This window comes from Oncorhynchus mykiss, chromosome 8 (assembly GCF_057628025.1).
Source record: "Oncorhynchus mykiss isolate SJ-2025 chromosome 8, ASM5762802v1, whole genome shotgun sequence".
In the NCBI taxonomy this organism is placed as follows: Eukaryota; Metazoa; Chordata; class Actinopteri; order Salmoniformes; family Salmonidae; genus Oncorhynchus; species Oncorhynchus mykiss.
The window spans coordinates 45590257-45617526 of NC_143029.1; the positions used below are offsets into that span (position 1 = coordinate 45590257).

Sequence of the window (27270 nt, forward strand, 5' to 3'; positions counted from 1 at the left end):
TGCAATGATAGGCATTAGTTGAAGCGCGGTGTTAATTCAAGTCTCCCTACCATCATATTTTAGCCAATCTCGATGAAGATTTGCGAAACAACTTGATTGGCGGTACACAATATACTCCCTGCCTCTTGTAATGAGCCGTCTGACCGTTACCAAGAATCACATACCAGATTTCTTTAACAGGGTCGTTAGCAATTGATTTAAGAGTATTTCTTGGACGGCCCTATGGGACTACCAATCACGGCCGGTTGTGATACAGCCTGGAATCGAACCAGGGTCTGTAGTGATGCCTTTACCACTGAGAAGCAGTGCCTTAGACCGCTGCGTCACCCGGGATCCACTCGGGTTAATCAATAAATACAAAACATTTTGATTAGATAGGACCAGGATTAGAGTTTTTGCCTTAGAACTGCACAGCTGATTCAAATCAGCTGTGTAGTTCTAGGGAAAAAGCAAAAAATGTGCAGCCATTTGGGTCCCCAGGACCAGGATTAAGAAACACTGAGCGAGGTAGCTAGCTAATGTTAGCTTGATTGTACAAAGTCCAGCAGCTAGCCTCTATAGCTAGTTACTAACACCAGTCAGCTGAAAATTAGCTAGCTAAAGAACAGGCAGAGAAAGATGTCTAGTTTGTTACACTAATAACTTCAGACATTAGCTAGCTAGCTAGAGCCAGACAACATCAGTTGAAGCTAGCTAACAATAGCTAGTTCACCAGTCCTACATTTTACCACAGAACATGTGGTAAAATTGCAACACAGCTACCTACATACCCACTACCCAGACACATACAATGGCTTGCGAAAGTATTCATCCCCCCTGGCATTTTTCCTATTTTGTTGCTTTACAACGTGGATTTTTTTTTTTTGGGGGGGGGGGGGGGGGGGGTTGTATCATTTGATTTTGAAGATGCAATTTTTTTTATTGTGAAACAAACAAGAAATAAGACAAAGAAACTTGAGTGTGCATAACTATAACCAAAGACAATACTTTATCGAGCCACCTTTTGCAGCAATTACAGATGCAAGTCTCTTGGGGTATGTCTCTATACGCTTGACACATCTAGCCACTGGGAATATTGCCCATTATTCAAGGCAAAACTTCTCCAGCTCCATCAAGTTGGATGGGTTCCGCTGGTGTACAGCAATCTTTAAGTCATACCACAGATTCTCAATTGGATTGAGGTCTGGGCTTTGACTAGGCCATTCCAAGACATTTAAATGTTTCCCCCTTAAACGACTCAAGTGTTGCTTTAGCAGTATGCTTAGGGTCATTGTCCTGCTGGAAGGTGAACCTCCGTCCCAGTCTCAAATCCCTGGAAGATTGAGCCACCTACCCAACCAACCAGACAGCTAACTAGCCACCTACCCAACCAACCAGACAGCTAGCTAGCCACCTACCCACCCAGACAGCTAGCTAGCCACCTACCCACCGAGACAGCTAGCTAGTTACCTACCCAACCAGACAGCTAGCTAGCCACCTACCCAACCAGACAGCTAGCTAGCCACCTACCCACCCAGACAGCTAGCAGTAGCCTATACCATTAGTATCAAAGTATTTGGGGGCTCTCATCCCCTGATAAACTATGGAAATGTATACTTTACGCAATAAGTACATGCCTATGTAACCTACTTTCCTGGGGCTATCCATGCCAACATCACCAATAGGCTAAATATGTCAAACACACAAGCTACTTGTGTTAGCTTAATAACTAAAGTGTTCGTTTACATTTCACTGCCGATTTTGCAAGCTGGTCATACTAACAATGTGCTTATATGCTTGGCTTCACCTGGCATCCTTGGTGCTCTGTGTAGTACAATGCAGGAGGCAGACCAGGGACAACTCTTTGCAGTGGGTTATAATGTTACTGTTTACTTCAACAATCCGCTCTGCAAAAATAATGACAAAGACCCAGTGAAATATGAAACACACCTGTGCGCACACATACACAAAAATAGGTCTACTTTAAAAAGTGAAAATCCCCAAAACAGGAAATTTCACAAAGGGAAAAGGAATCTTAAGCATACAATTCCATTCCCAAAAAGATACGTGACATAGGCGATGGAAAAGCATTGTATTTATATATATTTAAGCCAAATCCTTCTTTACCGAACAAGTCTTTGGTGATGCATACAAATTACAGTTTGCGAAAAAGGGGGAACGATCCTTAATATGCCTGTACCACCAAACATCCAATTCCTTAATAGTAGATCAAAACAATGCAGCCATATGTAAGTTGCCTTTTTAATGCATTTGAGTTTCACAATTAGCATCTCAAAGACAGACAGCAGGGTGTATGTATATCAAATCCATTATCTGGCAAGGCCCATCATCCCTCGACTCCATTGAATTAGCAAAGAAGCCAGTGTTAAGTTTTCTATACACAAAGACAAAAATAACAATGGAGAAAAGGCGACTGACTTTGCAATTTTACGCAACCGCCATTACATTTTGGGATGCATCTAGACATAGCTGAATTCCATGTGTAATAAGCTTCGACATCAGTTGACTAATTTCAAAGTTGTAAAACTTGACCAGGGTTGCATTCAGCAGGCACACATAGGAGAAACTGCTCTGATTGGAGAGGTTTTGGTGCCCTCACATTGTGTGCTACTGAATGTGACCAGTCTTCCAGAGGTGCAACACTACTATGGGGTGTATTCATTTAATGTACAACGTTGAAAAACATTTTGTACCAGAAAACAAATTAGTTTATTACAATTGACAAATTTAGGTAGGTCCCTCCCCATTTAGGCTGGTTTGCTTATGTTTAAATAAAGGTTAAAAATAAAAAATAAATGCACTTGGAATGAAACAGGGAAATCCCATTGAGACCAAAGCCTCCTTTGCAAGGGAGCCAAGCACACAATATTTACAATTCCAATGCAATAAAAACATACAATATTTACAAGCAATTTAAGATAAGTAATCACCCAGCCGTCTGAACTTCCCTAGCGGCACCAAAACACGCACCTTTCGAACCTTTAAATGAAAATGCAGATCTACCTTATTACTCAGTGGTGACCGAACGAATTTCCAGAGTTAGCCATCCCGGTAATTGAGTCTGGTGACGCATGCGTATGTCTGGAATTTGTCTAAACATCTGAAACGGATTTAGGCCTACACTTGGGAAACCAGGATCCTGTTCAGTAAGGCACGCTAAAGTAAAATAAAAATGTCACTTATCTAACAAGTTCAGGTAGTACCTCGCCATTTCAAAATGTTTCTTCCCTACCAGTCACAACCCAGATATGTGTGTGGACTTGATGGCAAATTAAGGACCTTAAATTCAATGATTGAAAGACCTGTAATTCATGGATTCATTGACTACCAGTGAGAAGATAAAACCAGTAGACACTGCACGACCTCAATTATTAATATTGTGTGTAAACAGATCATGGTCTTCCCTTCAACAATGGGGGCACTCAATGGGCCTAATTTGTCGATCATATTTAACCAGTTGGGAAAATGCTACACCGACTCAAGAACAGTGTCCAGGCCCTCTAGGGCAACTTCACCCAAGGGAATGTTAGAAAGCAATCCAACTTGTCATCTCCATCAGTCTTCAGTGTAAACAAGGCCTTCATCTGTGGAGAACAATTAGGCCTACACTTCAAAACAGGGAACATGTGGAGTTCTCAGCTGAACAATGGTGTGCAGGGAAACAATGGGAAGACACAAAACAAAAGTACAGCACTACACTAATCAGCTGAGACTGCGGTGCTGCTGAGCCTTTTTTCTTTTCTTTTTTTTCTTTAATAACTCCCCCAGCTTCAGTCAAGCCTTGGCGGACATAATAGCAACGGTTTTGTCTTAGCTAATTACTTAATTGAGGTGCTTAACACTTTAGGTGTTAATGAGTAGATAAATGGCTTCATTGACAAAATCTCAAACCATCCCTTTAATATGGAGGAAATTACAGGCACTGGAGCTAATTACAGGGTTTTTTTCTTAGGCGGGGCGTCTAAGTGGTAATTTTCAGTTTCAGTGTCAACTTAAATGACCCAAACCAGATAAATATATCTTCTGATTGTGTTCTAACTCATATACACAACATATACAGCCCCAGTCATAAGTCTAAATATTTTATATTTGAGATTCTTCAAAGTAGCCACCCTTTGCCTTGACAGCTTTGAACACTCTTGGCATTCTCTCAACCAGCTTCATGTGGCATTCACCTGGAATGCATTTCAATTAACAGATGTGCCTTGTTAAAAGTTCATTTATTTATGTCTTAATGCCTTTGAGGCAATCAGTTGTGTTGTGACAAGGTATGGGTGGTATACAGAAGATAGCCCTGTTTTGGTAAAATACCAAGTCCATATTATGGCAAGAACAGCTCAAATAAGCAGAGAAATTACAGTCCATCATTACTTTAAGACATGAAGGTCAATCAATTTGGGAAAAATTCAAGAACTTTGAAAGTTTCTTCAAGTGCAGTCGCAAAAACCATCAAGCGCTATGATGAAACTGGCTCTCATGAGGACCGCCACAGGAAAGGAAGACCCAGAGTTACCTCTGCTTAAAGAGGATACTTTCATTAGAGTTGCCAGAGTCAAAAATTGCAGCCCAAATAAATGCTTCAGAGTTCAAGTAACAGACACATCTCAACATCAACTGTTCAGAGGAGACTGTGAATCAGGCCTTCATGGTCGAATTGCTGCAAAGAAACCACTACTAAAGGACACGAATAATAAGAAGAGACTTGCTTGGGCAAAGAAACACATGCAATAGACATTAGACCAGTGGAAATCTGTCTTTTGGACCGATGAGTCCAAATTTGCAATTGTTGGTTCCAACCGCTGTGTCTTTGTGAAACGCAGAGTTGGTGAACGGATGATCTCCGCATGTGGTTCCCACCGTGAAGCATGGAGGTGGCGGTTTAATGGCGCTTTGCTGGTGACACTGTCTAATATATTTAGGGTTCAAGGCACACTTAACCAGCATGGCTACCACAGCATTCTGCAGTGAAACACAATCACATCTGGTTTGCGCTTAGTGGGACTATCATTTGTTTTTCAACGGGACAATTGACCCAAAACACACATACAGGCTGTGTAAGGGCTTTTTTACCAAGGAGAGTGATGGAGTGCTGCATCAGATGACCAGATGACCTGTGTGTTTTGGGTCAATTGTGGAGGCCAGGTCATCTGATGCAGCACTCCATCACTCTCCTTGGTCAAAAAGCCCTTACACAGCCTGTATGTGTGTTTTGGGTCAATTGTCCCGTTGAAAAACAAATGATAGTCCCACTAAGCGCAAACCAGATGTGATTGTGTTTCACAGATGACCATTGACCAATTGAGATGGCTTGAGGTGAGTTGGACCGCAAAGTGAAGGAAAAGCAGCCAACAAGTGCTCAGCATATGTGGGAACTCCTTCAAGACTGTTGGAAAAGTATTCCAGGTGATGCTGGTTGAGAGAATGCCAAGAGTGTGCAAAGCTGTCATCAAGGCAAAGGGTGGCTACTTTTAGAATCTCAAATATATTTTGATTTGTTTAACACTTTTCTGGTTACTACATGATTCCATAGTTGTAATATCTTCACTATTATTGGACAATGTAGAAAATAGTAAAACTAAAGAAAAACCCTTGAATGAGTAGGTGTATCCAAACTTTGGACAGGGGATATATCATACACACACACTTTTTGTATTATACCATCTTTGAGCACTAACAATCAAATAAATCTTGACAGTCAGGGTGAATCTGAAATTCCGGAGAAATGCCCATTGATTTTGTTTTTATGTTTGAGCAGAGGAACACAAGATTAGCCATAGCAAAATGCATAGAACTGCAGGACATTAGCCATAAAACTAAACAATTGTCCTTTAGCTCAATAGAAAAATGTTGAATTGCAGAAATTTGCTTTACAACAGCAACATTTTTCCTATGCTGCCAAGAAAGCTAGAAAGGTATGATCGAGTTTACACTTCCAATAAACTGTGGTGAGGTCAACATAATGAAACGGTCTACAAATATTTTCATTAAAAAAATGTTTGGAACAATTTTTTTTTTTTTGGGGGGGGGGGGGGGGTTGCAAACATCCCTGGGTCGCCGCTTTGCCAGGGCAAGAAAAGGTTGAAAACCCCTGCTCTAACACACACACAGGCCATATTCCACTGATAGATTGGCCTAAGCAATATAAATGTATGAGGGTATCATGTTACAGCTGGGCAATTCCACAGTAACAGAATGACCCGGAGACTCATATTTCTCACTTCAAAATCTACGCAAAACAAAAACCATTGATTTCAAATTCAACAAATCATACGCTTTTTATGCACAAGGACTACTTCGAAAATGTACACAGAATGTCACAAAAACACATTTACTGGAAGAACGGTGCAGATGCTAAATTTGTTAACATAATTACGTTCATATCTCCCTCAATTTATGTGACCACATTTTCCAAAAACGTTTAAATATCTGCTCCGGATTAAGACTCAAAGACACACTGGCTCAAAATATATGCATTTGTTTAGATAGCGTCATCGTGAAGCATATGAAAATAATTTAGGGTGGTTTACAGACAAATTAGGGCTCTATTCAATCAGTAGCCTGACGATCCGCTGTATAGCGCAATTGACAATTAAAAGGCAAAGTTCCCGCTGGTTGCAGAAATTACCTTAAAAATTTGAACATAATTCAGTTATAGGGCCACATTATTTTCAAGCCACTTCGAGAAAGTGATTTTCGTCGCAGGTTAGGAGAGCATTTTCTCCAACCCTAACCGCAGGCTCCTACCCTGCTACGAAAAAGTCACCGTTATCGAAATGGCGTGAAAAGTGCGTTTCCCGTCAGCGATACACATTGAACCCAGCATTTAATCTTTGACATAGAACGTGCAAACACATCCACTGTCAAGCAGAAACCAGGCCTTGTGTTTACCTTTTTTATTTTATGTCATATTGCCCACAGTCCTAAACGTAGTCTTCAAATCAAGGTACTGACAACTAATTCAAACACCACAATTGCATTTCTACAAGGCTAATTCCACCAATGCCTATAGAATCTCTCATATTTGAGTTGAGTGAACATACAATGTTGCGACACACAAAACGACGCAACAGAGCGATTTCCTTGTGCACCCAATAAATGTCTGCTCGATTTTAAACAATTGTTGATGGCCCTGATAATTCCATCAAAACCATGCTTTGAACACCTTTGGATGGACAAATGACTCATTGTGAAACACGCTATGGGTTGAACAAGCGACCCCCTTCGTCAATGTACCGCTGTTGATAACAAGTACCACAACCTTTCAATTTAAAACATCCTTCAAAAACAAATCACTTCGCTTACCCGCTGGCATTCTTCCGCTAATGTACCGCAGTTCCTCTGACGTGGGCAGCGATTGAATCTTCTGTTTTGCTACATGTAGTTTATATCGTCCGTATTCTCCGAAATCGCTGCTCCTTCACTTCATCAAATTACATTGAAAGAGGGTCGATCAAGGGCACACTAACATTAAATCATGAACGAGTTCAGTCGTGAATTCGTTAAAACGTTGTGTAAACTAAATTAAAGGTTTATTCAAAAGTCTACGTTTTAACATCACCTACATAAATGGCACTGTGATAGACTATAACGCAACCTACCTATGTATGTATATAAAAATAATAATAATTACTCGGTGGATTCGAATGTCACGAACATTGATATAGATTCTAACGTATGTTGCTCAACGATACAATGTAACATTCGAAGGTTTTAATGGTTAAATACCTGTAAACTACGCGGATTAACCCCCACAGATTAGGCTACAGCTTCCTGTAATAGGACTGCTTTACATTGAGGGACAACACGGAAGTAGGAGTCGCTCTTGAAGCGATATGTCACCTCTTCGCTCCTAAACAATATAATGTATTACATATTTCTCTGTTTAATGGGGGAAATATAGGTATTTGGCAAGTTAGTTATTCTTACCAGACAATTATTTGAAGGGGACTGTCACGTTTGCTTATGCCAACCAATCAATAAGGAAGTGTGACCTAAAGTAGTCCCTCCCACTAGTACCAAAACTTTCATACAGGAGCCATGTTTATGCATGACAGTCATTTTAGCCTGCCAAAGACAAGCAATGGTCACTGCTCTTTGGTATTACTCCAAGTGAATTTATATACAAAAACGATAGCCTATCGATGAAGTGGTGAAGTCGTAAATCAGCATGGTAAAGCGTGTGAAAGTCTCCCAGAGGGACTGCTTTTTAATCTCTTAAATGCCTTTGCTGCACAATCCAATGGATTTATCTGTGATTAAAAGCTTTTATCCCACAGATGGCATCCCTAGCATCTGTTAAAGCAGACTAACTGACATGCCTCAATACAATCCTAGCAGACAAAATGATCCTATTTCTTCATGAATCTACCACATTTTAGAACAATCCACATACACGTTACTGTAAATGTACAAATTAAACAAAATAAAAATAGTATCGAGTGATCAGAACCTGGTGATATCAGGATGTAGGATGGGACATAAACCTAACAACTTCAAATTCAAATTTCTCTGAACATATGAAAAACCCCCACCAAATTCAATGAGAATATTTTAAATAGGATGCAGAAACAATACTCTGAGCCACAGCGCCATACTACTTGTCATACACCTTCCTAATTATTCAGTTGCATCCCCCCTCCTTTTGCCCTCATAGCCTCAATTCGTCGGGGCATGGACTCTACAAGGTGTCGAAATCGTTCCACCGGGATGCTGGCCTGTGTTGATTCCAATGCTTCCCCCATTTGTGTCAAATTGGCTGGATGTCCTTTGGGTGGTGGACCATTTTTGATACACACCGGAAACTGTTGAGCATGAAAAACCCAGCAGTGTTGCAGTTCTTGACACAAACCTGGACCCTACTACCATACCACGTTCAAGGGCACTGAAATATTTTGTCTTTCCCATTCACCCTCTGAATGACACAACACATGTCTCAACTGTCTCAAGGCTTTAAAATGATCATTTAACCTGTCTCTTCCCCTTCCTCTACACCAGGGGTGTCAAACTCAAATACCCAGTGGGCCAAAATGTAAAACCTGAACAAAGTCACGGGCCAACATTGAACAAATTAACCTTTTAATATGGACCCAAACAAGTTTTGCTTTAACATTGAATATGGAACAAGCATCGCTTATTACCATACAATATATAATTTAATAGTGGAGACATGCAAAATCGAATTTCAAATGAAAAAACACATCAATGGCATTCATTTATTAAATAAATACAATTTAAATAAAAATTGTATGCCTCTTTTCTATTTGCAGCCTTCTGATTTAAATACCAAAATAAACTTTTTCCACTGGCTAATCATTTTACAAATAAAATGATAATAAATCAATCAACCATTCAAGCCCATGCCTTGTAGCAAGAAAAAGTGCATAAAGAAAACGTTAATTATTGCACACTGGTCTAATCTGATGTGCCCAAGCCAGATACCTGGCATCTCTTCTTGGATGCTAGTTCATCAATGTCTGGGCTCAAGCTGTGAGCTGAAGAAATCCTTAGTATCGAGCGAAGATGTTCATCAGTCAGACGTCTCCTGTGAGTTGTTTTGGTCATCTTCATCGAGGAGAAAAGTTGCTCGCATAGATAAGTGCTGCCGAACATGGAGAGCATCTGAGCAGCTTGGGTGCGGAGCTGAGGCATTGTGTCAGGGATGAACCGTGGAAACTGTGCGGCGCCCACAGCATCATACTTTGACTTCAGCGTGTCGTTGCACTGGAGTTCAATCAGCTCCATTTGGATGTTGGTTGGTGCATTTTCCACATCAACTGCGAAGGGATTACTAAGCAGTTCAAACTTGCATTTCTGGGCATCGAAGTCGGCAAATCGCCGGCTAAACTCAGCGGCGAGAACACTGAGTTTTTCAGCAAACTGTGCGCATGGGAACACGGCGGTAGAGATCTGCGCTTTTATGGATTGGCAGCATGGAAAATGGCAAGGGTTTCCTTGCAGCATCTGATTCTCCCACAGGCACAGTTTAGTTTTGAAGGCCCTCACTGCAGCGTACATGTCTGTGATGATGCGCCCCCGCCCCTGAAGCTGCAGGTTCAGCGCATCGAGATGGCTCGAGATGTCACAGAGAAAGGCCAGCTCACACAGGAACTTTTGCTCCCGGAGCTCTGCTGTATCCTTCCCTTTGGTTTCCAGGAATTTACATATTTCCTCACGCAGCTCGAAACATCTGTTCAGTACTTTTCCTCTGCTTAGCCATCTCACCTCTGTGTGATACGGCACGTCTGCGTATTCCGAACCACACTCCTCCAGAAAAGATTTAAACTGGCGGTGATTTAGACCTTTGGCTCTTATAAAGTTAACTACCTGTGTTACTGTGGTCATAACATGTTCCATCTTTAGGGCTTTGGCACACAGTGCTTCCTGATGTATGATGCAGTGGTAAACAGTTAGCTCACCTGCACAGTTCTCTTCCCGCATCTTCTCCCGAACCATGCCCACCAGTCCACTCTTTTTACCGCACATCGCTGGCGCACCATCTGTCGTTAATCCAACGAGTTTATCCCACGGCAGCTTTATTTCAGTTACACATTTGGAAACCTCCTCAAAGATTTCCTTTCCTGTGGTTGTGCCATGCATTGATTTGAATCCTAATAGCTCCTCCGTAACACACAGATTTGAGTCCACTCCACGGATGAAGACTGACAGCTGAGCAGTATCAGATGCGTCGCAGCTCTCATCCACAGCGAGGGAGAACGCAACAAAATCTTTTCCCTTTTCCATCAGCTGGTCATACAGATTGGTGGCAAGATCACATGTGCGATCAGCTACTGTGTTCCTGCTCAGGCTCACGTTTGAAAATGCTTGTTTTTTCTCTGGGCTTACGAGGTCACAAACCTTCATCATGCACTTTTTCATGAACTCTCCCTCATTGAAGGGCCGGGCTGATTTTGCGATCTCTGCTGCCACTATATAACTAGCCTTTACAGCAGCCTCGCTTTGTGATGTGGCTTTTTTAAACATATTCTGTTGTGAAACCAAACTTCTTTTCATCTCCTCTACTTTCTGGCTCCTTTGAGTCATGTCCAGGTCCTTGTATTTGTCATGGTGTTTCGTTTCATAGTGTCGTCTAATGTTGTACTCCTTACTTACAGCCACGTTGACTCCACAAACAAGACAAACAGGTTTGTCTTTTACATATGTAAACAGATATTCTGCCTCCCACTTGTCCAGAAAGCTCCTGTTTTCTGCCTTTCTTTTCGCCATTTTTGGGAAGGGTTACCTCGCTGACAGTTGTAGCATCTATGTTGCTATGACTACTGTCACAGAGGAGAGAGCGTTTCTGGGTCCTGTCCTGATTGGCGCGCGAAAACAGCAGAGCATTATGGGATTCGTAGTATTAGTGGTGAATGCGCTGTATAATACCGGCGGGCCAGCTCTAGTAGTAATTTGGTATTGTCTCGTGGGCCAAATATAATTACCCCGCGGGCCAAATTTGGCCCACGGGCCAGAGTTTGACACCCATGCTCTACACTGATTGAAGTGGATTTTGTAACGGTTCTGTAACCACAGACACTGGGAGACGGGAATCAAGTACAGAGTGAGGAATTAATAATAAATAGACATGAAACTAAACAAGAACAGCATCAAGACAAGAGAAACAAAACAACATCAATGCAGACATGGGAATGAAACTGAGGAAGTGACAGAAACCTCGAGCGCCAGAGAAGGGGACGTGACATGATTTAACACGTGACATCAATAAGGGATCATAGCTTTCACCTGGTCAGTCTATGTCATGGAAAGAGCAGGTTAAATCAAATCAAATACAGACCTGACATGAAATGCTTACTTACAAGCCATTAACCAACAATGCAGAGTTTGTTTTAAAGTAAGTAAGAAAATATTTGGAAAAAAGTAACAATAATATAACAGTAACAGGGCGAAGAATTCAGACCCCTTGACTTTTTCCACGCCTTGTTATGTTGCAGGCTTACTCTAAAATGTATTAAATGTTTTTATTTTTATTTTTAATCTACACACAATACCCCTTAATGACAAAGCAATACAGAGGTTTTTTAGACATTCTTGCTACTTTATTAAAAATAAACGAAAATATCACATTTACATGAATATTCAGACCCTTTACTCAGTACTTTGTTGAAGCACCTTTGGGAGTGATTACAGCATCGAGTCTTCTTGGGTATGATGCGACAAGATTGGCACATCTGTATTTGGGGAGTTTTTCCGATACTTCTCTGCAGATCCTATCAAGCTCTGTCAGCTTGGATGGAGAGCATTGCTGCACAGCTATTTTCAGGTCTGTTTGATTGGGTTCAAGACCAGGCTCTGGATGGGCCACTCAAGGACATTCAGAGACTTTTTCAAAAATATTTATATTTTTTATTTCACCTGTATTTAACCAGGTAGGCCAGTTGAGAACAAGTTCTCATTTACAGCTGCGACCTGGCCAAGATAAAGCACAGCAGTTCGACACACACAACACATGGAATAAACAAACATATAGTCAATAATACAGTAGAAAAAAAGAAAAGTGTATATATACAGTGAGTGCAAATAAGTTAAGATAAGTGTGGTAAGGCAATAAATTACAATATAACAGTTAAACACTGGAATGGTAGATGTGCAGAAGATGAATGTGCAAGTAGAGATACTGGGGTACAAAGGAGCAAGATAAATAAATAAATACAGTATGGGGATGAGGTAGTTGGATGGGCTGTTTACAGATGGGCTATGTACAGGTGCAGTGATCTGTGAGCTGCTCTGACAGCTGGTGCTTAAAGCTAGTGAGGGAGATATGAGTCTCCAGCTTCAGTGATTTTTGCAGTTTGTTCCAGTCATTGGCAGCAGAGAACTGGAAGGAAAGGCGACCAAAGGGGGAATTGGCTTTGCAGGTGACCAGTGTAATGCGTGTGCTACGGGTGGGTGCTGCCATGGTGACCAGTGAGCTGAGATAAGTTGGGGCTTTACCTAGCAGAGACTTGTAGATGACCTGGAGTCAGTGGGTTTGGCGACGGGTGTGAAGCGATGGCCAGCCAACGAGAGAGTACAGGTCGCAGTAGCGGGTAATATATGGGGCTTTGGTGAAAAAACGGATGGCACTGTGATAGACTACATCTAATTTGCTGGGTAGAATGTTGGAGGCTATTTTGTAAATGACATCGCCGAAGTCGAGGATCGGTAGGATGGTTAGTTTTACGAGGGTATGTTTGGCAGCATGAGTGAATGATGCTTTGTTGTGAAATAGGAAGCCAATTCTAGATTTCATTTTGGATTGGAGATGCTTAATGTGAGTCTGGAAGGAGAGTTTACAGTCTAGCCAGACATCTAGGTATTTGTAGTTGTCCACATATTCTAAGTCAGAACCGTCCAGAGTAGTGATGCTGGACGGGCGGGCAGGTGAGGGCAGTGATCTGTTGAAGAGCATGCATTTAGTTTTACTTGCATTTAAGAGCAGCTGGAGGCCACAGAAAGAGAGTTGTATGGCATTGAAGCTCGTCTGGAGATTAGTTAACACAGTGTCCAAAGAGGGGCCAGAAGTATACAGAATGGTGTCGTCTGCGTAGAGGTGGATCAGAGAATCACCAGCAGCAAGAGCGACATCATTGATATATACAGAGAAGAGAGTCGGCCCGAGAATTTAACCCTGTGGCACCCCCATAGAGATTGCCAGAGGTCCGGACAACAGGCCCTCCGATTTGACACACTGAACTCTATCAGAGAAATAGTTGGTGAACCAGGTGAGGTAATAATTTGAGAAACCAAGGCTGTCAAGTCTGCCCATAAGAATGTGGTGATTGACAGTGTCGAAAGCCTTGGCCATGTCGATGAATACGGCTGCACAGTAATGTCTCTTATCGATGGCGGTTATGATATCATTTAGGACCTTGAGCGTGGCTGAGGTGCACCCATGACCAGCTCTGAAACCAGATTGCATACGGTGGTACGGTGGGATACGGTGGGATTCGAAATGGTCGGTAATCTGTTTGTTTACTTGGATTTCGAAGACGTTAGAAAGGCAGGGTAGGATATACAGTATATAGGTCTGTAGCAGTTTGGGGCTAGAGTGTCTCCCCCTATTAAGAGGGAGATGACTGCGGCAGCTTCCAATCTTTGGGAATCTCAGACGATACGAGAGAGAGTTTGAACAGGCTAGTAATAGGGGTTGCAACAATTTCGGCAGATCATTTTAAAAAGAGATTGTCTAGCCCGGCTGATTTGTAGTGGTCCAGATATTGCAGCTCTTTAAGAACATCAGCAATCTGGATTTGGGTGAAGGAGAAATGGGGAGGCTTGGACTGTTAACCGGGGTAGGGGTAGCCAGGTGGAAAGCATGGCCAGCCGTAGAGAAATGCTTATTGAAATTCTCAATCATAGTGGATTTATCTGTGGTGACAGTGTTTCCTAGCCTCAGTGCAGTAGGCAGCTGGGAGGAGGTGTTCTTATTCTCCCAGAACATTTTTGAGTTGTGCTGCAAATTTCTGCTTGAAAAAGCTAGCCTTATATTTGTTCCTAACTTCCCTGAAAAGTTGCATATCACGGGGGCTATTCGATGCTAATGCAGAACCCCACAGGATGTTTTTTCTTCTGGTCAAGGGCAGTCAGGTCTGGAGAGAACAAAGGGCTGTATCAGTCCCTGGTTAAAACATTTTTTTTAAGGGGCATGCTTATTTAAGATGGTGAGGAAGGCACTTTTAAAGAATGAGCAGGCATCCTCTACTGATGGGATGAGGTCAATATCCTTCCAGGTTACACGGGCCAGGTCGATTAGAAAGGCCTGCTCGCTGAAGTGTTTTTGGGAGTGTTTGATAGTGATGAGGGGTGGGCGTTTGACCGCAGACCCGTTGAGGATGCAGGCAATGAGGCAGTGATTGCTGAGATCTTGGTTGAAAAGAGCAGAGGTATATTTGGACGGCAAGTTGGTTAGGATGATATATATGAGTGTGCCCGTGTTTACGGATTTGGGGTTGTACCTGGTGGGTTCATTGATAATTTGTGAGAGATTGAGGGCATCAAGCTTAGATTGTAGGATGGCCGGGGTGTTAAGCACGTCCCAGTTTAGGTCACCTAGCAGCACGAGCTCTGAAGATAGAGGGGGGAAATCAGTTCACATATGGTGCTGAGGGCAGAGGGTGTGTCACGCCCTGACCATAGAGAGCTTTTATTCTCTATGTTGGTTAGGTTGGGGTGTGATTTAACAGTTGGTTATGTAGGTTAATTATATTTCTGTTGGCCTAGTATGGTTCCCAATCAGAGGCAGCTGTTTATTGTTGTCTCTGATTGGGGATCATATTTAGGTAGCCATTTTACCATTGTGCTTTGTGGGACCTTGTCTATGTATAGTTGCCTGTGAGCATTATATTAGCATCACGTTTTGTTTGTTCGTGGTGTTGTTTTGTTCTTTAAATTTGGAAACATACCACGCTGGATCTTGGTCCACTCCTTGATCGTGACAGGGTGTTCTATAGCAAGCGGCAACGGTGAGAGACTTGATTCTGGAAAGGTGGATTTTTAAAAGTAGAAGCTCAAATTATTTGGGTACAGACCTGGATAGTAAGACAGTCTATATCTGCAGTAGATTGCAACACAGCCTCCTTTGGCAGTTCTATCTTGTCAGAAAATGTCATAGTTAGGGATGGAAATTTCAGGGTTTTTGGTGGTCTTCCTGAGACAGGATTCAGACACGGCTAGGACATCTGGGTTGGCAGAGTGTGCTAGGGCAGTGAATAAAGCCAACTTAGGGAGGAGGCTTCTAATGTTAACATGCTTGGAACCACCAATTGTGCAAGTTCTCTCACTTAAAAAGATGAGAGAGGCCTGTAATTTTCATCATAGGTAGACTTCAACTATGACAGACAAAATGAGAAAAAAAATCCAGAAAATCACATTGTAGGATTTTTAATGAATTTATTTGCAAATTATGGTGGAAAATAAGTATTTGGTCAATATCAAAAGTTTATCTCAATACTTTGTTATATACCCGTTGTTGGCAATGACAGAGGTCAAACGTTTTCTGTAAGTCTTCACAAGGTTTTCACACACTGTTGCTGGTATTTTGGCCGATTCCTCCATGCAGATCTCCTCTAGAGCAGTGATGTTTTGGGGCTGTTGCTGGGCAACACGGATTTTCAACCTCCTCCAAAGATTTTCTATGGGGTTGAGATCTGGAGACTGGCTAGGCCACTCCAGGACCTTGAAATGCTTCTTACGAAGCCACTCCTTCGTTGCCCGGGCGGTGTGTTTGGGATCATTGTCATGCTGAAAGACCCAGCCACGTTTCATCTTCAATGCCCTTGCTGATGGAAGAAGGTTTTCACTCAAAATCTCACGATACATGGCCCCATTCATTCTTTCCTTTCCAAGGATCAGTCGTCCTGGTCCCTTTGCAGAAAAACAGCCCCAAAGCATGATGTTTCCACCCCCATGCTTCACAGTAGATATGGCGTTCTTTGGATGGAACTCAGCATTCTTTGTCCTCCAAACATGAAGAGTTGAGTTTTTACCAAAAAGTTATATTTTGGTTTCATCTGACAGTCTCCCAATCTTCTTCTGGATCATCCAAATGCTCTCTAGCAAACTTCAGACGTGCCTGGACATGTACTGGCTTAAGCAGGGGGACACGTCTGGCACTGCAGGATTTGAGTCCCTGGCGGCATGCTTTGTTACTTTGGTCCCAGCTCTCTGCAGGTCATTCACTAGGTCCCCCGGTGTGGTTCTGGGATTTTTACTCACCGTTCTTGTGATCATTTTGACCCCACGGGCTGAGATCTTGCGTGCAGCCCCAGATCGAGGGAGATTATCAGTGGTCTTGTATGTCTTCCATTTCCTAATAATTGCTCCCACAGTTGATTTCTTCAAACCAAAATGCTTACCTACTGCAGATTCAGTCTTCCCAGCCTGGTGCAGGTCTACAATTTTCTGGTGTCCTTTGACAGCTCTTTGGTCTTGGCCATAGTGGAGTTTGGAGTGTGACTGTTTGAGGTTGTGGACAGGTGTCTTTTATACTGATAACAAGTTCAAACAGGTGCCATTAATACAGGTAACAAGTGGAGGACAGAGGAGCCTCTAAAATAAGAAGTTACAGGTCTCTGAGAGCCAGAAATCTTGCTTGTTTGTAGGTGATCAAATACTTATTTTCCACCATAATTTGCAAATAAATTCATTAAAAATCCTACAATGTGATTTTCTGGATTTTTTTCTCTCATTTTGTCTGTCACAGTTGAAGTGTACCTATGATGAAAATTACAGGCCTCATCTTCAAGTGGGAGAACTTGCACAATTGGTGGCTGACTAAATACTTTTTTGCCCCACTGTACATATGAGATTAGTAATGTAGGGTCTGTAAACATTGAGAGATTGAGTCTGTATGTTGGCAGCAGTCACTCAATGTTAGTGATGGCTATTTAACAGTCTGATGGCCTTGAGATAAAAGCTGTTTTTCAGTCTCTCGGTCCTAACTTTGATGCACCTGTACTGACCTCGCTTTCTGGATGATAGCGGGGTGAACAGGCAGTGCCTTGGGTGGTTGTTGTCCTTGATGATATTTTTGGCCTTCCTGTGACATCGGGCAGGTAGTTTGCCCTCGGTGATGCATTGTGTAGACCTCACCACACGCTGTCTATGTGGGTGGACCATTTCAGTTTGTCCGTGATGTGTACGCCGAGGAACTTTCCACCTTCTCCACTACTGTCCCATCAATGTGAATAGGGGGGTGATCCCTCTGCTGTTTCCTGAAGTCCACGATCATCTCCATTGTTTTGTTAACATTGATTGTGAGGTTATTGAGTTAGACGTGTGCATGGCCAGGGAGTACAGAAGAGGGCTGACAACACACCCTTGTGGGGCCCCAGTGTTGAGGATCGGCGGGGTGGAGATGTTCTTTCCTATCCTCACCACCTGGGGGGTGGCCCGTCAGAAAGTCCAGGACCCAGTTCCACAGGGCCGGGTTGAGACCCAGGGTCTCGAGCTTAAATGACGAGTTTGGAGGGTACTATGGTGTTAAATGCTGAGCTGTAGTCGATGAACAGCATTCTTACATAGGTATTCCTCTTGTCCAGATGAGTTAGGGCAGTGTGGTTGCGATTGCGTCGTCTATGGACCTATTGGGGCGGTAAGCAAATTGGAGTGGGTCTAGGGTGTCAGGTAGGGTGGAGGTGAAATTATCCTTGACTAGTCTCTCAAAGCACTTCATGATGATGGAAGTGAGTGCTACGGGGTGATAGTCATTTAGCTCAGTTACCTTAGCTTTCTTGGGAACAGGAACAATGGTGGCCCTCTTGAAGCATGTGGGAACAGCAGACTGGGATAGCGATTGATTGAATATGTCAGTGAACACACCAGCCAGCTGGCCTGCACATGCTCTGAGGACGTGGCTAGGGATGCCGTCTGGGCCGGCACTCTTGCGAGGGTTAACACGTTTAAATGTTTTACTCACGTTGGCCGTGGTGAAGGAGAGCCCGCAGGTTTTGGTAGCAGGCCGTGTCAGTGGCACTGTATTGTCCTCAAAGTGGGCAAAGAAGTTGTTTAGTTTGTCTGGGAGCAAGACGTCGGTGTCCGCGACTGGGCTGGTTTTCTTTTTAGTCTGTGATTGACTGTAGACCCGTCCACTGTAGACCCGTGACTCTACTTTGTTTCTATACTGACGCTTAGCTTGTTTGATTGCCTTGCGGAGGGAATAGCTGCACGGTTTGTATTCATGTCTCTGGTCACCTTGCCATGATCAAATGCAGTGGTTTGCACAAATGTTGCCATCAACCCACAGTTTCTGGTTGGGGAAGGATATAATAGTCAACGTGGGTACCACATCACCGATGCACCTGCTAATAAACTCGCTCACCGAATCAGCGTATAGATCAATGTTATTGTCTGATGCTATCCGGAACATATCCCAGTCCACGTGATCGAAACAATCTTGAAGTGTGGAATCAGATTGGTCGGACCAGCGTTGACCAGACCTAGTTCCTGTCTATAGGCTGGGAGCAACAAAATGGAGTCGTGGTCAGATTTGCCGAAAGGAGGGCACGGGAGGGCTTTGTATGCATTGAGGAAATTAGAGTAGCAATGATCCAGAGTGTTGCCAGCCCGGGTCGCGCATTCGATATGCTGATAAAATTTAGGGAGCCTTGTTTTCAGATTAGCCTTGTTAAAATCCCCAGCTACAATAAATGCAGCCTCAGGATATATGGTTTCCAGTTTACATAGAGTCCAATGAAGTTCTTTCAGGGCCGTCAAAGTGTTTGCTTGGGGGGAGGTATACACGGCTGTGATTATAATCAAAGATAATTCTCTTAGTAGATAATGCGGTCGGCATTTGATTGTAAGGAATTCTAGGTCAGGTGAACGAAAGGACTTGAGATCTTGTATGTTGTTATGATCACACCACGACTCGTTAATCATAAGGCATACACCCCCGCCCTTCTTCGGGGTCTCAATAAGACCCTGAACGGTCTTATTGAGGACCTGGATCATTTCTGCAGTTTATTGGTTTTAAAACTCAACTATGATAAATGCACTATATAACGGATTGGGTTTCTAAAAGACAAACTTTAAATTGCTATGTGGTCTCCCGATTAAATGGGCATATGGTGCAGTTGATGTGCTTGGTGTACACATTCCTGAAAATTTGAATGATCTTGCAAATATACATTTTGAGAGAAACCTTATCAAAATAGATAGGATTGTCACGTTCTGACCTTTATTTCCGTTGTTTTGTATTTATTTAGTATGGTCAGGGCGTGAGTTGGGTGGGCAGTCTATGTTTGTTTTTCTATGTTTTGGGGCATTTCTATGTTTTCGGCCTAGTATGGTTCTCAATCAGAGGCAGGTGTCATTAGTTGTCTCTGATTGAGAATCATACTTAGGTAGCCTGGGTTGCACTGTTTGTTTGTGGGTGATTGTCTATGTTAGTGGCTTGTGTCAGCACAGGTCTCATTTTGTAGCTTCACGGTCGTATTTGGTTTATTGTTTTCGTTACTCTTTTGCATAGTGTTCAGTCTTTCTTTATTAAAGATTCACCATGGACACTTACCACGCTGCGTATTGGTCCTCAGATCCATCTCGCCTCTCCTCTTCAGATGAAGAGGAGGACGGCCGTGACAGAATCACCCACCAACCAAGGACCAAGCGGCGTGGTAGAAAACAGCGACGACAGCAGCAGCAGCAGCAACAACAACAGCGGCCGGTATCACAGGACTCCTGGACTTGGGAGGAGATACTGAACGGAGAGGGACCCTGGGCACAGGCTGGGGAATATCGCCGCCCCAAAGCAGAGCTGGAGGCAGCGAAAGCTGAGCGGCGGCGATATGAGGAGGCAGCACGGCAGTGCGACAGGTACGAGAGACAGCCCCAAATTTTTTTTGGGGGGGGGCACACGAGGGGTGGAGCTAAGCCAGGTACTAGACCTGCGCTCACCCCTCGTGCTTATTATAAGCAGCGCGATACTGGGCAGGCACCGTGTTATGCGGTTAAGCGCACGGTGTCGCCAGTACGTGTCCATAGCCCGGTGCGCTATAGGACAGCCCCCCGAGAGTGTCATGCGAGTGCGGGCATCGAGCCAGGGCGTATGGTGCCTGCTCAGCGGGTCTGGTCGCCGGTACGCAGTTTTGGCCCAGGGTATCCTGCGCCGGCTCTGCGTGCTGTGTCTCCGGGGCGCTGGGAGGGTGCAGTGCGTCCTCTGCCCGCGCTCCGCTCGTACCGGGCGACTGTGGGAATGGAGCCGAAGGGAGAGGTGCGTGTAGTAAGCACTAGATCTCCCGTGCTTACCCACAGCCCGGTTCAACCTGTGCCTGCACTCTGGACGGTCCGGGCTAGAGTGGTTATCCAGCCTGGGGAAGTGGTGCCAAGGTTGCGCACCAGAGCTCCAGTGCTCCCCCACAGCCCGGTCTTTCAGGTGCCTCCTCTTAACCCCAAGCCTCCTGAAGGTCTTCCCAGCCTGGTGGTTCCTGTGGCAGCCCCACGCACCAGGCTGTCTCTCTGTCTCCTCCCTGCAGGTGGTCCTGTCTGTCCGGCGCCGCTGCCGGAGTCTCCCGCCTGTCCGGCGCCGCTGCCGGAGTCTCCCGCCTGTCCGGCGCCGCTGCCGGAGTCTCCCGCCTGTCCGGCGCCTCTGCCGGAGTCTCCCGCCTGTCCGGCGCCTCTGCCGGAGTCTCCCGCCTGTCCGGCGCCTCTGCCGGAGTCTCCCGCCTGTCCGGCGCCTCTGCCGGAGTCTCCCGCCTGTCCGGCGCCTCTGCCGGAGTCTCCCGCCTGTCCGGCGCCTCTGCCGGAGTCTCCCGCCTGTCCGGCGCCTCTGCCGGAGTCTCCCGCCTGTCCGGCGCCTCTGCCGGAGTCTCCCGCCTGTCCGGCGCCTCTGCCGGAGCCTCCCGCCTGTCCGGCGCCTCTGCCGGAGCCTCCCGCCTGTCCGGCGCCTCTGCCGGAGCCTCCCGCCTGTCCGGCGCCTCTGCCGGAGCCTCCCGCCTGTCCGGCGCCTCTGCCGGAGCCTCCCGCCTGTCCGGCGCCGCTGCCGGAGCCTCCCGCCTGTCCGGCGCCGCTGCCGGAGCCTCCCGCCTGTCCGGCGCCGCTGCCGGAGCCTCCCGCCTGTCCGGCGCCGCTGCCGGAGCCTCCCGCCTGTCCGGAGCCTCCCGCCTGTCCGGCGCCGGAGCCTCCCGCCTGTCCGGCGCCGGAGCCTCCCGCCTGTCCGGCGCCGGAGCCTCCCGCCTGTCCGGCGCCGCTGCCGGAGCCTCCCGCCTGTCCGGCGCCGCTGCCGGAGCCTCCCGCCTGTCCGGCGCCGCTGCCGGAGCCTCCCGCCTGTCCGGCGCCGCTGCCGGAGCCCCTCTGCCCAGAGCAGCTGTCTCTCTGTCCCGAGCAGCTGTCTCTCTGTCCCGAGCAGCTGTCTCTCTGTCCCGAGCAGCTGTCTCTCTGTCCCGAGCAGCTGTCTCTCTGTCCCGAGCAGCTGTCCCTCTGTCCCGAGCAGCTGCCCCTCTGTCCAGTGGGGTCATTGAGAGGGGTGGTCATGCTGAGAGAGCCACGGAGGCGGACAATAAGGCGGACTAAGACAATGATGAGGTGGGGTCCGCGTCCCGCGCCAGAGCCGCCACCGCGGACAGACGCCCACCCAGACCCTCCCCTATAGGTCAAGGTTTTGCGGCCGGAGTCCGCACCTTTGGGGGGGGGGTACTGTCACGTTCTGACCTTTATTTCCGTTGTTTTGTATTTATTTAGTATGGTCAGGGCGTGAGTTGGGTGGGCAGTCTATGTTTGTTTTTCTATGTTTTGGGGCATTTCTATGTTTTCGGCCTAGTATGGTTCTCAATCAGAGGCAGGTGTCATTAGTTGTCTCTGATTGAGAATCATACTTAGGTAGCCTGGGTTGCACTGTTTGTTTGTGGGTGATTGTCTATGTTAGTGGCTTGTGTCAGCACAGGTCTCATTTTGTAGCTTCACGGTCGTATTTGGTTTATTGTTTTCGTTACTCTTTTGCATAGTGTTCAGTCTTTCTTTATTAAAGATTCACCATGGACACTTACCACGCTGCGTATTGGTCCTCAGATCCATCTCGCCTCTCCTCTTCAGATGAAGAGGAGGACGGCCGTGACAAGGATCTTGAAAGCATGAAAAGGTAAACCCCTGTCCATCTATGGGGAAATTATATGTATTAAATCTCTAGTGATATCACAATTTACATATCTATTCGTGGCTCTACCAACTCCAGGAGAATGTTTTTTCAAGTTATGTGAGCAAAATATATTTCATTTTATTTGGAATGGAAAACCAGATAAAGTGCAATGGGTATATTTATGTAATGAATAAGAGTTTGGAGGGCTAAAACTATTAGATATCAAGGCATTACATTTCTCTCTTAAAGATTATATTATGCTGAAACTATATATTTAAATCTAAACTGGTTTTTCAGTAGGCTACTAAGACAGGCAGATCTAATGTTTAATAGGGAGCTCTTTGCTGTTATACAGATTAAAACTGCCCATTTCCGGCCTCCCGAGTGGCTCAGCAGTCTAAGGCATTGCATCGCAGTGTTGCGGCATCACTACAGCCTGGAGTTGGATCCCAAATCAAATCTATTTATATAGCCCTTCGTACATCAGCTGATATCTCAAAGTGCTGTACAGAAACCCAGCCTAAAACCCGAAACAGCAAGCAATGCAGGTGTAGAAGCACGGTGGCTAGGAAAAACTCCCTAGAAAGGCCAAAACCTAGGAAGAAACCTAGAGAGGAACCAGGCTGTGGGGTGGCCAGTCCTCTTCTGTCTGTGCCGGGTGGAGATTATAACAGAACATGGCCAAGATGTTCAAATGTTCATAAATTAACAGCATGGTCCAATAATAATAAGGCAGAACAGTTGAAACTGGAGCAGCAGCACGGCCAGGTGGACTGGGGACAGCAAGGAGTCATCATGTCAGGTAGTCCTGAGGCATGGTCCTAGGGCTCAGGGCCTCAGAGAGAGAGAAAGAGAGAATTAGAGAGGGCATACTTAAATTCACACAGGACAACGGATAGGACAGGAGAAGTACTCCAGATATAACAAACTGACCCTAGCCCCCGACACATAAACTACTGCAGCATAAATACTGGAGGCTGAGACAGAAGGGGTCAGGAGACACTGTGGCCCCATCCGAGGACACCCCCGGACAGGGCCAAACAGGAAGGACATAACCCCACCCACTTTGCCAAAGCACAGCCCCCACACCACTAGAGAGATATCTTCAACCACCAACTTACCATCCTGAGACAGAGTATAGCCCACAAAGATCTCCGCCACGGCACAACCCAAAGGGGGACGCCAACCCAGACAGGATGATCACATCAGTGACTCAACCCACTCAGGTGACGCACCCCTCCCAGGGACGGTATGAGAGAGCCCCTGTAATAGGGTTAGAGGCAGAGAATCCCAGTGGAAAGAGGGGAACCAGCCAGGCAGAGACGGCAAGGGCGGTTCGTTGCTCCAGAGCCTTTTCGTTCAGTTTCCCACTCCTGTGCCAGACTACACTCAATCATATGACCCACTGAAGAGATGAGTCTTCAGTAAAGACTTAAAGGTTGAGACCGAGTTTGCGTCTCTGACATGGGTAGACAGACCGTTCCATAAAAATGGAGCTCTATAGGAGAAAGCCCTGCCTCCAGCTGTTTGCTTAGAAATTCTAGGGACAATTAGGAGGCCTGCGTCTTGTGACCGTAGCGTACGTGTAGGTATGTACGGCAGGACCAAATCAGAGAGATAAGTAGGAGCAAGCCCATGTAATGCTTTGTAGGTTAGCAGTAAAACTTTGAAATCAGACCCTTGCATTGACAGGAAGCCAGTGTAGGGAGGCTAGCACTGGAGTAATATGATCACATTTTTTGGTTCTAGTCAGGATTCTAGCAGCCGTATTTAGCACTAACTGACGTTTATTTAGTGCTTTATCCGGGTAGCCGGAAAGTAGAGCATTGCAGTAGTCTAACCTAGAAGTGACAAAAGCATGGATTAATTTTTCTGCATCATTTTCGGACAGAAAGTTTCTGATTTTTACAATGTTACGTATACGGAAAAAAGCTGTCCTTGAAATGGTCTTGATATGTTCTTCAAAAGAGAGATCAGGGTCCAGAGTAGCGCCGAGGTCCTTCACAGTTTTATTTGAGACGACTGTACAACCATTAAGATTAATTGTCTCAAAGATCTCTTTGTTTCTTGGGACCTAGAACAAGCATCTCTGTTTTGTCCGAGTTTAAAAGTAGAAAGTTTGCAGCCATCCACTTCCTTATGTTGAAACACATGCTTCTAGCGAGGGCAATTTTGGGGCTTCACCATGTTTCATTGAAATGTACAGCTGTGTGTCATCCGCATAGCAGTGAAAGTTAACATTATGTTTTCGATTGACATCCCCAAGAGGTAAAATATATAGTGAAAACAATAGTGGTCCTAAAACGGAACCTTGAGGAACAGCGAAATTTACAGTTGATTTGTCAGAGGACAAACCATTCAAAGACAAACTGATATCTTTCCGACAGATAAGCTCTAAACCAGGCCAGAACTTGTCCGTGTAGACCAATTTGGGTTTCCAATCTCTCCAAAAGAATGTGGTAATCGATGATATCAAAAGCAGCACTAAGGTCTAGGAGCACGAGGACAGATGCAGAGCCTCGGTCTGATGCCATTAAAAGGTCATTTACCACCTTCACAAGTGCAGTCTCAGTGCTATGATGGGGTCTAAAACCAGACTGAAGCATTTCGTATACATTGTTTGTCTTCAGGAAGGCAGTGAGTTGCTGCGCAACTTCCTTTTCTAAAATTTTTGAGAGGAATGGAAGATTCGATATAGGCCAATAGTTTTTATATTTTCTGGGTCAAGGTTTGGCTTTTTCAAGAGAGGCTTTATTACTGCCACTTTTAATGAGTTTGGTACACATCCGGTGGATAGAGAGCCCTTTATTATGTTCAACATAGGAGGGCCAAGCACAGGAAGCAGCTCTTTCAGTAGTTTAGTTGGAATAGGGTCCAGTATGCAGCTTGAAGGTTTAGAGGCCATGATTATTTTTATCATTGTGTCAAGAGATATAGTACTAAAACATTTGAGTGTCTCTCTTGATCCCTAGGTCCTGGCAGAGTTGTGCAGACTCAGGACAACTGAGCTTTGAAGGAATACACAGATTTAAAGAGGAGTCCGTAATTTGCTTTCTAATAATCATGATATTTTCCTCAAAGAAGTTCATGAATTTATCACTGCTAAAGTGAAAGCCATCCTCTCTTGGGGAATGCTGCTTTTTAGTTAGCTTTGCGACAGTATCAAAAAGGAATTTCGGATTGTTCTTATTTTCCTCAATTAATTTAGAAAAATAGGATGATCGAGCAGCAGTAAGGGCTCTTCGGTACTGCACGGTACTGTCTTTCCAAGCTAGTCAGAAGAGTTCCAGTTTGGTGTGGCGCCCTTTCCGTTCCAATTTTCTGGAAGCTTGCTTCAGAGCTCGGGTATTTTGTGTGTACCAGGGAGCTAGTTTCTTATGAGAAATGTTTTTAGGGGTGCAACTGCATCTAGGGTATTGCGCAAGGTTAAATTGAGTTCCTCAGTTAGGTGGTTAACTGATTTTTGTCCTCTGGCGTCCTTGGGTAGACAGAGGGAATCTGGAAGGACATCAAGGAATCTTTGTGTTGTCTGTGGATTTATAGCACAACTTTTGATGATCCTTGGTTGGGGTCTGAGCAGATTATTTGTTGCAATTGCAAACGTAATAAAATGGTAGTCCGATAGTCCAGGATTATGAGGAAAAACATTAAGATCCACAACATTTATTCCATGGGACAAAACTAGGTCCAGAGTATGACTGTGACAGTGAGTGGTTCCGGAGACATGTTGGACAAAACCCACTGAGTTGATGATGGCTCCAAAAGCCTTTTGTAGTGGGTCTGTGGACTTTTCCAAGTGAATATTAAAGTCACCAAAGATTAGAATATTATCTGCTATGACTACAAGGTCCGATAGGAATTCAGGGAACTCAATGAGGAACGCTGTATATGGCCCAGGAGGCCTGTAAACAGTAGCTATAAAAAGTGATTGAGTAGGCTACATAGATTTCATGACTAGAAGCTCAAAAGACGAAAACGTCTTTTTTTTTTTGTAAATTTAAATTTGCTATAGTAAATGTTAGCAACACCTCCGCCTTTGCGGGATGCACGGGGGATATGGTCACTAGTGTAGCCAGGAGGTGAGGCCTCATTTAACACAGTAAATTCATCAGACTTAAGCCATGTTTCAGTCAGGCCAATCACATCAAGATTATGATCAGTGATTAGTTAATTGACTATAATTGCCTTTGAAGTAAGGGATCTAACATTAAGTAGCCCTATTTTGAGATGTGAGGTATCATGATATCTTTCAATAATGTCAGGAATGGAGGAGGTCTTTATCCTAGTGAGATTGCTAAGGCGAACACCGCCATGTTTAGTTTTGCCCTACCTAGGTCGAGGCACAGACACGGTCTCAATGGTGATAGCTGAGCTGACTACACTGACTGTGCTAGTGGCAGACTCCACTATGCTGGCAGGCTGGCTAACAGCCTGCTGCCTGGCCTGCACCCTATTTCATTGTGGAGCTAGAGGAGTTAGAGCCCTGTCTATGTTGGTAGATAAGATGAGAGCACCCCTCCAGCTAGGATGGAGTCCGTCACTCCCACAACCGGTCGTGTCCGGAAGTCCCATAGGGTGGTGGACAATTGGCCCAGTGTCGTACGGGTTAGTAGAGGGTTTTGCCAGGAGGGCTTTACTTAGCTCGTCGTGCCCTAGTGACTCCTTGTGACGTTGCTGGGCGCCTGCAGGCTGACTTTGGTTGTCTG

The 27270-nt window shown here is 45.0% G+C and overlaps 1 protein-coding gene and 1 long non-coding RNA gene across 4 annotated transcripts in view; one reads left to right on the top strand and one right to left on the bottom strand.

Annotated features, from left to right (window-relative positions):
* efr3a (EFR3 homolog A (S. cerevisiae)) overlaps nucleotides 1-7958 on the bottom strand; it is a 255814-nt gene extending 247856 nt beyond the window's left edge. Inside the window, exons 1-2 of one of the 2 annotated variants that reach the window (XM_021612601.3) lie at nucleotides 7726-7958; nucleotides 7303-7420 (exon numbers count right to left, since the gene is read on the bottom strand). In XM_021612601.3, the coding sequence (XP_021468276.1) occupies nucleotides 7303-7312 (10 nt within the window). In that variant the 5' untranslated portion in view covers nucleotides 7313-7420; nucleotides 7726-7958. The remainder of the gene's footprint in view (nucleotides 1-7302; nucleotides 7421-7725) is intronic. The other variant, XM_021612602.3, reaches the window with a different exon arrangement.
* Nucleotides 1-27270, top strand: part of LOC149981663 (uncharacterized) — a 190775-nt gene that overhangs the window by 149348 nt on the left and 14157 nt on the right. The gene's annotated exons all lie outside the window — the stretch shown is intronic.